General features: G+C 42.6%; 1 protein-coding gene across 1 annotated transcript; it reads left to right on the top strand.

The window, feature by feature from the left end:
• Positions 1-1,033, top strand: LOC121767947 (heavy metal-associated isoprenylated plant protein 20-like). Its single transcript, XM_042164275.1, has 3 exons — positions 1-128; positions 278-353; positions 628-1,033. The coding sequence occupies exons 1-3, from the start codon at positions 54-56 to the stop codon at positions 912-914; spliced, it is 438 nt and encodes a 145-aa protein (XP_042020209.1). The 5' UTR covers positions 1-53; the 3' UTR covers positions 915-1,033.
• Positions 1,034-12,942: the final 11,909 nt, after the last annotated feature.

Raw genomic sequence — 12,942 nt, forward strand, 5'->3', positions numbered from 1 at the left:
TCGATCTCAAATCCTCCAATTCCTAGCTAGCACTCAGAGAGAGGAAGGTAATCATGGGAATCATAGACCATATTTCAGATTTATTTACTGTTTCAAGCACAAGAAAGAGCAAAAGAAAACCAATGCAGGTACTTCTTCCTACCAACTTTGCTTATAAAAATCTCCTTTTGAGATATATTACCTCTATTTAGCCACATACTTTTACATAACCATGCATGCACATATATATATATATATATATATATGTATATATTGATAATTTGTGATTGATACTCAGACAGTTGATTTGAGGGTGAAAATGGACTGCGACGGATGTGAACGAAGAGTCAGACATGCTGTTTCCTCCATGAAAGGTTAGTCATATTCATAAAAACTATTTTGATCACGTGTTCCTTTACTAATATGAAGCTAGGAAAGCCATAAACCAGACATTAATCAGCTTTAATATGTTACACACATCAACGATGCAAATGGACCAAATAGACCCTTAAAGTGTCGATAAGTTTTAAATATAGTATGATCTCTTGTGAATAATAAGGGTAGGCACGAAGTCACTGTCAAGATGATAAATCCTCATATAGTATTTTGGTAATATAATTAATAAAGAAATTTAAAAAAATGGTGCAGGTGCAAGATCTGTGGAGGTAAACAGGAGTGAGAGCCATGTAGCGGTAACGGGGTATGTGGAGGAGAAAAAGGTAATTAAAAGAATAAAGAGATGTGGGAAGAGAGCAGAGGCATGGCCGTATGTTGAGTATAATCTCACATATCATCCCTACGCACCGGGTGCTTACGATAAGAAAGCTCCTTCTGGTTTTGTGAGAGATGTGGATCAAGCTTATCCTTCACCCAATGAGCTCAAATACGCCACTTTTTTCAGTGATGATAATGTCAATGCATGCTCTATTATGTGAATCAATATTCACATCCCTCTCTATCTTCCATTTTTGTAATTTACTTAGTTTACTACTTCCACTTTCGAATATTGGTGTCTTGTCTATACACTATATATGTCTTTTCGATGTTTCATTATATAGGGTTTGTGGATGTTGGTGATTTCATTTTAGGCGTCACGGTAATTTTAGAATATACTACTATGACTATGAGATGTAGGAGTAGTGATGAAGCGGCGAATTTTCGATGGTAATTAATGCACGTAAAAATAAATTACGACACAGAGGTTTTACGTGGTTCGATTTACTGAGGTAAATCTACGTCCACGGGGAGAAATGGGGGCAGGTTTGTATTGCTTGATCTGCGAATTACAGCTTACAACACTGGCCTGCTTTATGATATTCTCTCTAGAGAGCTTTTTTAGAGTTTAAAAGAAGAAGCAGAAGACCTTATCTATCTGACCTAGGTTCTATTTATACAGTGAACTAAGATCGTGGCATGCAGCATTTATTAGGTAGTGGATGTCGTGGAGATCGTGGCGACCTTGCATGGGTCCACTATCCTGCATGAGTTAATGACTGCTTGACACCACTAAATAGATCGTCGGTGTAGTGGAGGTAGAAATCTTGTATGAGTCCACTATCTCCTAGTTCGGTCGAATACTGAGACCGAACTGCTGAATTATTGCCGAGCAGCTTTTGCCGATCTGAGAGTAGAGCTTGATGCCGACCTGAGAGCAGAGCTTGATGAGTTGGCTTTCACCGAGCTGTAGGCTGGGGCCGAACTCTTTGGTTGTACCGAACTGAACTCTTTAGTCACGCCGGACTGATACTCTTTAGTCATGCCGAACTGATACTCTGTCTTGGGCTTTACTGCTGTTGGGCTTGTTTAGTACGTACTCTATCACTACCCCCCCCGAAAAGCGAAGTGAATCACTTCGGCATTCTGGAAAAAAGTATGGGGTAAGTTGATGTTTGTCCACGGTCTCATGAAGTGAACTCTTCTTTGACCGGACTTGGTTTGTGTCCTAATTTGGCGAGTTTTATCGCTCGGATCGGACTTTCCGTTGTCCTAATTTGGGGATCGGACTTTCCCTTGTCCTAATTTGGGGATCGGACTTTCCCTTGTCCTAATTCGGCGAGTTTTATCGCGTGGATCGGACTTTCCCTAGTCCTAATTCAGGCAAGTTTTATCGCGAGAATTGGACTTTTGTTGCAGTTCGTTTCAGACGAAGTGCTTGTTTAAGCTGAATTGTGGTCTTGTATCCTCTTTAGAAGCTTTGACGCACAATCGTGGGCTTGTTGCAGCTCGTTTCAGACGAACTGCTTGTTTAAGCTGAATTGTGGTCTTGTATCCTCTTTAGAAGCTTTGACGCACAATCGTGGGCTTGTTGCAGCTCGTTTCAGACGAACTGCTTGTTTAAGCTGAATTGTGGTCTTGTATCCTCTTTAGAAGCTTTGACGCACAATCGTGGGCTTGTTGCAGCTCGTTTCAGACGAACTGCTTGTTTAAGCTGAATTGTGGTCTTGTATCCTCTTTAGAAGCTTTGACGCACAATCGTGGGCTTGTATATGTTCTAAGAAGGGGATCAGTCTTCGAAGAACAAGATACCTCAGTAACATTTGTAAGAGACGACACGCACAGAGACAGACAAAACACACAAACAAAACGCACAGAGACAAATAAAGACCAAGTAAACCAAATAAAGCACATTGAGCAAACAGGACTCAAGACTGACTGACCGGACTGTCTCTTACAAATGGAACTTTTTGAGGTTGGAAATGTGCCATGTTCGGGGTACCTGTTCTCCTGACATGTGAGCCAATTTGTAAGACCCTTTGCCGAGGACTTCTGATACCCGATACGGACCTTCCCATGTGGGTTCGAGCTTGCCCAGCTTTTCTGCTCGGCTTACTTCATTGTTTCTCAGGACGAGATCTCCCACTTGAAATTGCAGCTTCTTCACCCTTTGGTTGTAATACCGGGCTACTTGCTCCTTGTACTTGGCTGCTTTTATGCATGCCAATTCTCTTCTTTCTTCGGCAAGATCTAGCTCGGCTCTCAGTCCGTCGTCATTCATTTCTGAGGAGAAATTTAGAGTTCGGGGACTGGGTACGCCGATCTCCACCGGAATTACGGCTTCAGTGCCGTACACCAGACTGTATGGAGTTTCACCATTGGAGGTTGTGGGTGTAGTTCGGTAGGACCATAGGACTTGAGGGAGATTTTCTACCCATTGTCCTTTGGCTTGTTCTAACCGAGCTTTTAACCCTTTCACCAGGATACGATTTGTTACCTCCGTTTGTCCGTTTGCTTGTGGATGAGAGACCGAAGTGAACCGCTGTTGAATATTCAGCTCTTGGCACCAATTCTTGAACGTCTTGTCGGTGAACTGAGTCCCGTTATCCGAGATGAGGATGTGGGGTATGCCAAATCGGCACACTATGTTCTTCCAGACGAAATCCAATGTCTTCGAGCTCGTTATCGTAGCTAATGGTTCAGCTTCTACCCACTTCGTAAAGTAGTCCACGGCAACGACTAGGAATTTCATTTGCCGAGGAGCTTGAGGAAGTGGTCCCACTATGTCTATGCCCCATTGCATGAAAGGCCAAGGGCTTTGCATAGTGGATAGATCGGTCTGCGGCATTCTTGGGATATTTGCATGGATTTGGCACTTCGGGCATGTCTTGACGAGCTGCACTGCTTCTTGTACCAAGGTTGGCCAATAATATCCCCATCTTAGAACTTTTTTAGCTAAAGCTCTAGCTCCGATGTGGCTACCGCACGACCCTTCATGAACTTCTCTGAGGATGTAGTCCGTCTCTTCTGGTCCTACGCACCGCAATAACGGCTGGAGGTAAGACTTTCTAAAGAGGACTCCTTCATGAAGTTCGTACCGAAGTGCTCGGCACGTGATCTTCCGAGCTTCTCTCTTATCTTCGGGTAATTGTCCTTGATCCAGATACTGCAAGATCGGCGTCATCCAGTTCGGCGAGCTGGATATTGAATGTACCTCGGCTTCATCAATGCTTCGATGCATTAATTCTTCCGCCTTTGAGCTCGGATCTGAGGCCAACTTACTTAAGGTATCTGCTCGGCTATTTTCCGCTCTGGGAACGCGGATTATCCGAAAATAGGAGAAACTTCGGCTGATGCTTTGCGCTTTGTCCAAATACTTCTTCATTCTCTCGTCACGGGCTTCACTGGTACCCAACATGTGATTTACTAGGACTTGTGAATCACAATGGACTTTGAGAGATTTGACGAGCAGACTTTGCGCTAACTGAAGTCCGGCCAGGAGGGCTTCGTACTCGGCTTCATTATTAGTAGTGGGGAATAGGAACCGAAGTGAGTAGGTTACCTCGTGTCCGTCGGGAGCGACGAGTAAAATACCAGCTCCACTTCCCATCTTGTTTGAAGCTCCATCTACGAATCCGCTCCAGCAGTCTGGCGGCTCTACTTCGGATTCCAAGGGCTGTGCAAGTTCGGCATTGGCAGACTTTTTCTGTTCGGCAATGACAGGGATTGCTTGATCGAACTTGGCCTCTGTAAGAAAATCTGCCAAGGCTTGTCCCTTGATGGCTTTCCGAGGTAGGTACTCGATCGAGTGTTCTCCCAGCTCTATGGCCCATTTGGCGATTCTGCCTGATGCTTCTGGCTTGGTCAAAACTTGCCGAAGAGGCAGATCGGTTAAGACACATACCTTGTGAGCATAGAAGTATGGCCGCAGTCTCCTTGCTGCATTTACTAACGCCAGAGCAATTTTTTCCAGAGGTTGATACCTTGTTTCTGGACCTCTTAATGCTCGGCTTGTAAAGTAGATGGGAAACTGCTTTAGGCCTTCTTCTCGTACAAGCACCGCGCTGATGGTTTGATCTGATGCCGCTAGGTATAAGAATATTACTTCGGCTTCGGTTGGAGCAGAGAGAATAGGAAGCTCGGCTAGATAACTTTTGAGCTCGTCAAAGGCCTTTTTCTGCTCGGCTCCCCACTCGAACTTTGGTGCTTTTTTCAACACTTTGAAGAACGGCAGTTGCTTTTCGGCTGCTTGGGAAAGGAATCGATTCAGTGCGGCTAGACATCCGGTTAGCCTTTGCACGTCATGTATGGACTTCGGCATTGCCATGTTTTGAATGACTTGAACTTTTGAAGGGTTTGCCTTGAGTCCGTCCTTTGAAACCCAACAACCCAGAAATTTTCCTGAATCTACCAAAAAGGTACATTTTTGGGGGTTGAGTTTGAGGTTGGCTTTCCGGAGCACGTCGAGAGTGGATTTGAGGTTGTCTTCGTACTCCGAAGTGCTTTTGCTTTTGACAACTATGTCGTCGACATACACTTCAACCTGTTTCCCGATTAGGTGCCGAAAAAGCTTGTCTACCATCCTTTGATAAGTGGCTCCGGCATTCTTTAAACCGAATGGCATCTTTTTATAAGCGAAAATGCCGAAATCGGTGATGAAAGCTGTTTTCGGAGCGTCACTCTCATCCATCAACACTTGGTGATATCCTTTGTATAAATCAAGAAAACAGAAAATTTCGAAGCCGATCAAAGCTTCTACTTTTTTATCTATATTCGGAAGGGGATAGCAATCTTTTGGACAGTGCTTGTTTAGATCGGTAAAATCTATGCACATCCGCCATCCTCCTCCTTTTTTCTTGATCATCACAGGATTGGCCACCCAAGAAGGATATTTCACCTCGAATAGTACATCCGCTTTTAGTAATTGGCGGACTTCGTCATGGATGACTTGGCTTCTTTCTGCCGCAAAGAGTCTTTGCTTCTGTTTTACTGGCCGGATTGAAGGATCAATATTTAACCGATGAGTGATTACCTCGGGGGGCACTCCGGTCATGTCCAACGGAGACCATGCAAAGACATCTTTGTACTCCTTGAGGAGCTGAATGGTCTTTTCCCGGAGTAGAGGCGTTCCTGCGAAGCCGACGTTGACCGTTCTGGATGGATCATCTTCGTATAACTGAACGGTCATTGAGTTCGGCTCTGAAGTGACTTCGGTCATCTCGCTTGCCTCCGACTCCGGTTGCTGTGATTGCTATGCTTGATGGTGCCGAACTGATTGCTCGGCACTTTTAAGCGCAATCTGCAGACATTCTTTTGCTCTCTTTTGATCACCTCGGATGACCGCTATCCCATTTTTAGTGGGAATCTTGATGGTGAGGTGATAAGTAGAGCAAACGGCCCGAACTGTGTTGAGCCAGTCCCTCCCCAGGATGATGTTGTACGGAGACCGAGCTTTCACCACAAAGAACTCGATCATCGTATTGGAGCTTGTAGGCGCTTTTCCCACCGTGATCGGAAGGCTGATAATACCTTCAGGGCGGGTGTCCTCCTGGGCGAAACTTTTCAGAGGAAGTGGAGCCGGACTGAGCCGAGCTGGATCCACTTCCATTTTATCGAAACATTCTTTAAAAAGAATGCTGACTGACGCTCCTGTATCCACAAATACTCTGTGGACCAGTTTGTTTGCCACCCCGGCTTGGATGACAATAGCGTCTTGGTGAGGAGAGATGGCTGGGACGGGATCGGCATCTGAAAATGTAATCACTTCGTCTTTCTTCAGCCTTTTATGTGTTGGTTCCTCTTGATTGGAACCTCTGCGTTCTGCTTTTAGGGACGACTTAGTCTTCCCGGCTGGGAGGGCATCAATAGTCAGGATTACTCCATCGTATTGCGGCTCGTCGTCGTCTTCGGGATCCTCATGTCTTTTCGGATCCTGAGGATTGCAGTTCGCACTTCTCTGCCTTTTGTTCTTTTTCGGCTGCTTGCTTTGGTATTTTTTTAACGTTCCTGTTTTCACAAGAACGTCAATACCTGCAGCCAAATCTCGGCACTCCTCGGTATCGTGACCGTGGGTTTGATGGAAGGAGCAATATTGATCCTGAAGTCGCCGTGCGGCTGATTTCGTCATCCGCTTTGGTTTTTCGAACATATCGGAATGTAGTTCGAAAATTTCCGCTCTTGACTTGTTTAATGGTACGAACTGAGCGGGCGGCTTCTCAGGATTGAGACGTGGTCCCAATCTGCCTTGTACTGGTGCCCTTTGAATTCTTTCAAAAGGAGTTCGGCGAGGAAGCACCTGGTCGCTTTGATCGGGCTTCCTTTTGTCTCCTTGGGATGAGCTGTCTAACGACCGTTTTCGACGGTCTGCCTCATCCGCACGAGAAAACTGGTCCGCAATGTCCCACATTTCTTGAGCTGTTTGCGGACCGCACTCCACGAGCTTTCTGTAGAGAGCTCCGGGCAGGATTCCATTTTGGAATGCCGAGATGACAAGTAGATCATTGAGATTATCTACTTGTAGGCATTCCTTATGGAATCTCGTCAGGAAGTCGCTGATCTTTTCGTCGCGACCTTGACGTATAGAAAGCAGCTGAGCCGAAGTGATTCGGGCTTCCGCTTTCTGAAAGAACCTCCTGTGGAAAGCATCCATGAGATCTCGGTAGGATCTGATGCTGCCTTGAGGAAGGCTGTCGAACCACCTTCTGGCGTTCCCGATGAGCAACTCGGGGAACAGCTTGCACATGTGGACCTCATTGAGACCCTGGTTCGCCATATTATATTGATAGCGTCCCAAGAAGTCATGAGGATCCTCTAGCCCGTCATAAGTCATTGACGGTGTCCGGTAGTTCCGCGGCAAAGGAGTCCGGGTGATGTCGTCCGAGAATGGAGTCTTTAATGCTCCGTACATGGCGAACCCGACATCTCTTCGGTACGGAGGAGATGGAGTTCTCCTGTGGTTCCGGTACCGAGGAGGAACATGTCGGGGTTGAGGATTCTTTCTCCTGGAAGACACGTCACTACTGCGGTAGTGACTTTCATGTCTGGATGAGGAGGGAGAATCCGCCGTTGTCTTCTCCGACTGTTGGCTCTTCTGCAGGAAGGTTAAGAACTCCTCCTGCTTCTCGGCCAAGAACAGCTTGACAGCCTCGTTCAAATCAGGCTGCTGGGAAGACTCGGTGTGTGGACCTTTTGAGCGGCTTGCTCCTTCTCCGTGAGAACTGGAAGTAGATTTTTCACGAGGCTGCTTTCCAGGCCTATGGGCTGCTGGATTAGCTTCCTCATGGTTATCACGGACGGAGGCACGGGTGTTATGTGATCTGGTATGCATTTTTTTTTTTTTTTTTTTTTTTTTTTTTTTTTTTGGTAGAAGAGGATCAAAAACTCGCTTTATCACAAATTTGGTTCTCTGTTTCCCACAGACGGCGCCAGTGATGAAGCGGCGAATTTTCGATGGTAATTAATGCACGTAAAAATAAATTACGACACAGAGGTTTTACGTGGTTCGATTTACTGAGGTAAATCTACGTCCACGGGGAGAAATGGGGGCAGGTTTGTATTGCTTGATCTGCGAATTACAGCTTACAACACTGGCCTGCTTTATGATATTCTCTCTAGAGAGCTTTTTTAGAGTTTAAAAGAAGAAGCAGAAGACCTTATCTATCTGACCTAGGTTCTATTTATACAGTGAACTAAGATCGTGGCATGCAGCATTTATTAGGTAGTGGATGTCGTGGAGATCGTGGCGACCTTGCATGGGTCCACTATCCTGCATGAGTTAATGACTGCTTGACACCACTAAATAGATCGTCGGTGTAGTGGAGGTAGAAATCTTGTATGAGTCCACTATCTCCTAGTTCGGTCGAATACTGAGACCGAACTGCTGAATTATTGCCGAGCAGCTTTTGCCGATCTGAGAGTAGAGCTTGATGCCGACCTGAGAGCAGAGCTTGATGAGTTGGCTTTCACCGAGCTGTAGGCTGGGGCCGAACTCTTTGGTTGTACCGAACTGAACTCTTTAGTCACGCCGGACTGATACTCTTTAGTCATGCCGAACTGATACTCTGTCTTGGGCTTTACTGCTGTTGGGCTTGTTTAGTACGTACTCTATCAAGTAGTAAAATTCTATGATGGTGCAATGCGTTAAATGTGGATACTGGAAATCAAATATTGCCCACTAACTTAATTTTTCAGTATATATTTTTCAACTTTGACATGAATATATAGACATAGGATAAATGAGAAAAAATCGTAGTACTAGATAAATTTCGCTCCATGCGGCAATAAATTCAAATTGACCGCATTTACTTTAAGTTAGCTAGGAGATATGTCAAAATAAATTAAGTTTGTGGTAACTTTTTTTTATTTATAGTGACTATCTCAAATTTGGTCAATATATGGTTAGTTCTACAACTTTAAAAAATAGTGGAATATTATATCATAATTTGGACATTTTTTATTAATCGTTCCATGGCCAAAAAAATTGACCTGCGTGTCTTCATTTTTTATGTATACTTATGTCTTAAGCAAATTTCTTGTTTTGTAACTCTATCTTCGGCAATCTCTTAGAAAAAATGCCAACAAATGATCTATAGACAAAACAATTAACGCATGAAATAAGATTGACCAGAAATTGACCAAACTTGATGGCCTTTTTTATAATTAGCTCTTTTAAAAAAATACTACTATAACATGACATAATTTTGCAAAGGATTAAAATAAGAAATGTGACGTTGAGACGTCGGAGCCCTGGAAAAAAACAAAAAAAGTACAATGAATAATGGTAGTTGTAGTAGACCTAAGCCAAAGTATATGTAAATTCGAACAATGTAATATTAATACTCCATACACCACCATGCATATTTTCGGCATTTATGACATCGATTTAAAATGTCTGAAATTGGAACGAGGATTCAAAATTATTTTAATCCCCCAAATCAGGGATCATATATAGTGCGAATCAATTACCAATATTGAAAAGGAAATAATTGAGCTAGTTTATTGCTCAACTTTACGATGCTTCATGCTATAAAATGACAAATCTTGGATACAGCAGGCGTTTCCCACTTGCTAGACATCTCGAATCCACATTTTTCTCTGAACAAAGAATAATCAATCAAATCCATCCAATATGAATATTTGAGAATCTAAAGATAAAAATAACATCAGAATGTTCTTCTTTCCTCTTTCTTTTTGTATGAAAACACATCAATTGTGATGTGAAAATTCATCTTTCTTGAGGGTTTTTTTTCCTTTAATTAGTTCTTCAAGTTGTTTGTTGAAAAGTTTGTTAATGCCAAGTTTCATTAAAATGTGAGTGGAGAAGGCTTGTATATAGGCTCTCATTTCGTGTATAAATTAAAATAAACTAAATAGATGAATTAATGATGATAATCGAGTTAACTTTTCTAAACCGTGCAAGAGAACCTTCTCCGAAAGTTACATAATAAATTAAAGTGATTTCCCCCCAAAATTAATTTGTGTTTCTTTCTTTTGCAGTCCCACCATTACTAAAAGAAAGATGCATAATGTAATATTTTAACAGGAAAGTAATAAGAGCACATAAGATTACAATGATTATCTTTTCACTGTGTATTCGAGTGCCGTTGAAAAGCATAATCCAAATATCTTGCCTTAATTATTTGGTGCTTATCACCTCATCTACCATTTCCTTAATCTCTCTCAACTTTTTCGGTTTTTTTTACCTCCAAATGATTGATATTATGATGACGTAACTACCCATGCAATAAGATAAATCTCTGTCACTGATTCTTCGAACTAATTAATTTTTTGCATGGATAAATCAAAAATAAGTTAATGATAATAAAATCAATCGTTAATTTTATATGTAGTAGCTATAGATATATATACGAGAGGGTTTACTTTATTTTACGTGATTTTAAATATGGGGACCGTAAAGGTGAAAAACTTCTACTAATAATATTTATTATTTATATGTCAAAAAATAATTATTGAATATTCAGAAATTTCCTAAATTGGGAATCAAGAGTGCAGTTCGTTAAGTAAACACGGAAACACCCACAGCCTTTTCTAGGCCTTAGCCCACTTTAATTGTTGGACTGGGCCCAAATTTATAGTAACGCTTAAAAAGAGTAAATCATATGATAAGATAATGATCAAGTCCATCTGTGAATCAACTCTAATTAAATTATAAATGTAGTAATTAATAAATTTTTAATAGAATTAGTGTAAATCCTAATTACTCAGAGTAAATCTTAACTGAAAATTGTAATCCTGATAAAAAAACTAGATGTAACCGGATAAAGCCCAGCAGTATCACTCCCTTCAAACACATTTTCTAGGGATTAAAATTCCTGTAAAAAATTCCTGCTCATTGCTTTTAATTGCAGTTTATTATACTTATTTACTGAAGCATTTGAGTTACACTAATTGAGCACATGAATCGATCTTGTGACAATATTTATATTAATGGAGTATTAACTAGGAAAATGAGTTGGGGATGGTTCAAGGTTGGAAGGGAACCATATGCTGCAAAGACTATGATGGCATGGTTGAATATTATAGGAGAAGTAAAAAAGCAAAACAAGAGTGAGGGTTACAACACAATGTAATGATGCTTTTAACACTCCACCTACACATGTTTTCATGATTATTTTCTGTCATGTTTGCACTTAAAAAGAATATTTTTATCCCTCTCGTTTCTCTGATATATGGGCTATTGTCCAAAAATGTAAAATTTGATTGTAGTACTTCACACCAATTTAAGATTTGGTTGTAAAGATTATGGACTTATGCATTATTGTGAATGTTCCATGATTCGAAATTCTGTTGAAATTTGGGACAGATTTTAAAGATCAAGTAACGCATAAAACGACGCTGTATATACTCATTAAAAGCGACGTAATTTCTTATATTGAGGTTTTGTTCACCTATATAATGAATTTAATTTAGAAATAAACTTGATTCGTGGAAAATTTTATTGCAAGCGTGAGTTCATGATATTAGTAACCAAGTTTTAAGAACATGGAAATACCTCTATCCGTGAAATAATGTTTCATTTTGCCATTTTGAGATGTTCACGATTTAAAGTCACATTTACCTTTTTTTCATTCTAAGTAAATGAACCCCACCTTTAACTTAATTCATTAGAGCATCCGCAATGGCGGACTTCCCGCCGGACGTCGGACCGGCGTGCCGGATGTCTGCGCGGGACGTCCGCCATTGGGTCCAGAGAGGCGGACGTGAGGTATCCGCGGCCTTCCGGCGACGTCCGCCATTGTGGTGCCACGACAGACGTCCCGATTTTTGAATTTTTTTTTAAAACTCTATATATACTGCTCGTTGAACTTCATTTCATTCGCACCACTTGTTTTAACGAGTTTCTCTCTCTCTACTTTCATTTCTTTTGAAGATAAATGGAGCATGGCAGTGATTCTCCCGCCACGAGCGAGTCACAAATGCAGACGTTTCCCATTGGAGGTGGGGGAAACGCCGGCAGAACTGCAGGGATGTCCGGGATGATGTCCGGAATGGCGCCGATGATGCCCAAATGGCGGGGATGATGCCTGAGTACTACAATATGTACCCTTGGATGGGTGGGATAGTGCCCCAGATGCCCGGGGTGAGTGGAGGGATGACGGGGATGGCGCCTGGGATGATGGGGAGAATGATGCATGGAATGGCGGCGGGGATGGGGGGAATGGTGCCCGGGATGATGATGCCCGGGATGATGATGCCCGGTATGATGTAGGGCATGCCTGCCGCTGCGAGGGGTAGCAGGCTGGGGGTCCCCCAATCACCTGGGGACAATGTCTATCGCCCCTACATGGATTTATTGTCTAGCGATTCCCAGAGTAATCATCTGGAGACTCAGTTCACCGGCATTGAGACTTTCTCTTTTGAGGAGTTGGGGATATCTCCGGTCATGGAGTCTCCCACTGAGATACCACCGGCGGTATGGAGGTCGAAGAAGAAGGGCAAAGGGAAGGTTAAGGGCAAGGGCCGTGAATTTTATTATTGTGGATCTCCACTAGGATGTCCTTGGGGATGTCAGCTACTGTGCAGTGGAATGTCCTTATGACGTGGCAGTGCAGTGGGATGTCCTTATGACGTGGCATGATGTGTTTTTGGTGTCCGCCGGAACATCCGCGTGCATTACGGATGCTCTTACACTCGTATTTTATTACTATAAAAATAGTATAAAAGTGGAGTCCATATTATATTCATCCATTTCCTTATTTTTGTAAACAAAGTCAAATAATTTTTTAACTC

The sequence above is a fragment of the Salvia splendens genome, chromosome 15 (genome assembly GCF_004379255.2).
Source record: "Salvia splendens isolate huo1 chromosome 15, SspV2, whole genome shotgun sequence".
In the NCBI taxonomy this organism is placed as follows: domain Eukaryota; kingdom Viridiplantae; phylum Streptophyta; class Magnoliopsida; order Lamiales; family Lamiaceae; genus Salvia; species Salvia splendens.

Coding starts and splice junctions, on each gene's coding strand:
- LOC121767947 (XM_042164275.1), top strand. CDS start 54: ATGGGAATCATAGACCATATTTCAGATTTATTTACTGTTTCAAGCACA. Junction 129..277: donor GCAAAAGAAAACCAATGCAG/GTACTTCTTCCT, acceptor ATTGATACTCAG/ACAGTTGATTTGAGGGTGAA. Junction 354..627: donor TGCTGTTTCCTCCATGAAAG/GTTAGTCATATT, acceptor AAAATGGTGCAG/GTGCAAGATCTGTGGAGGTA.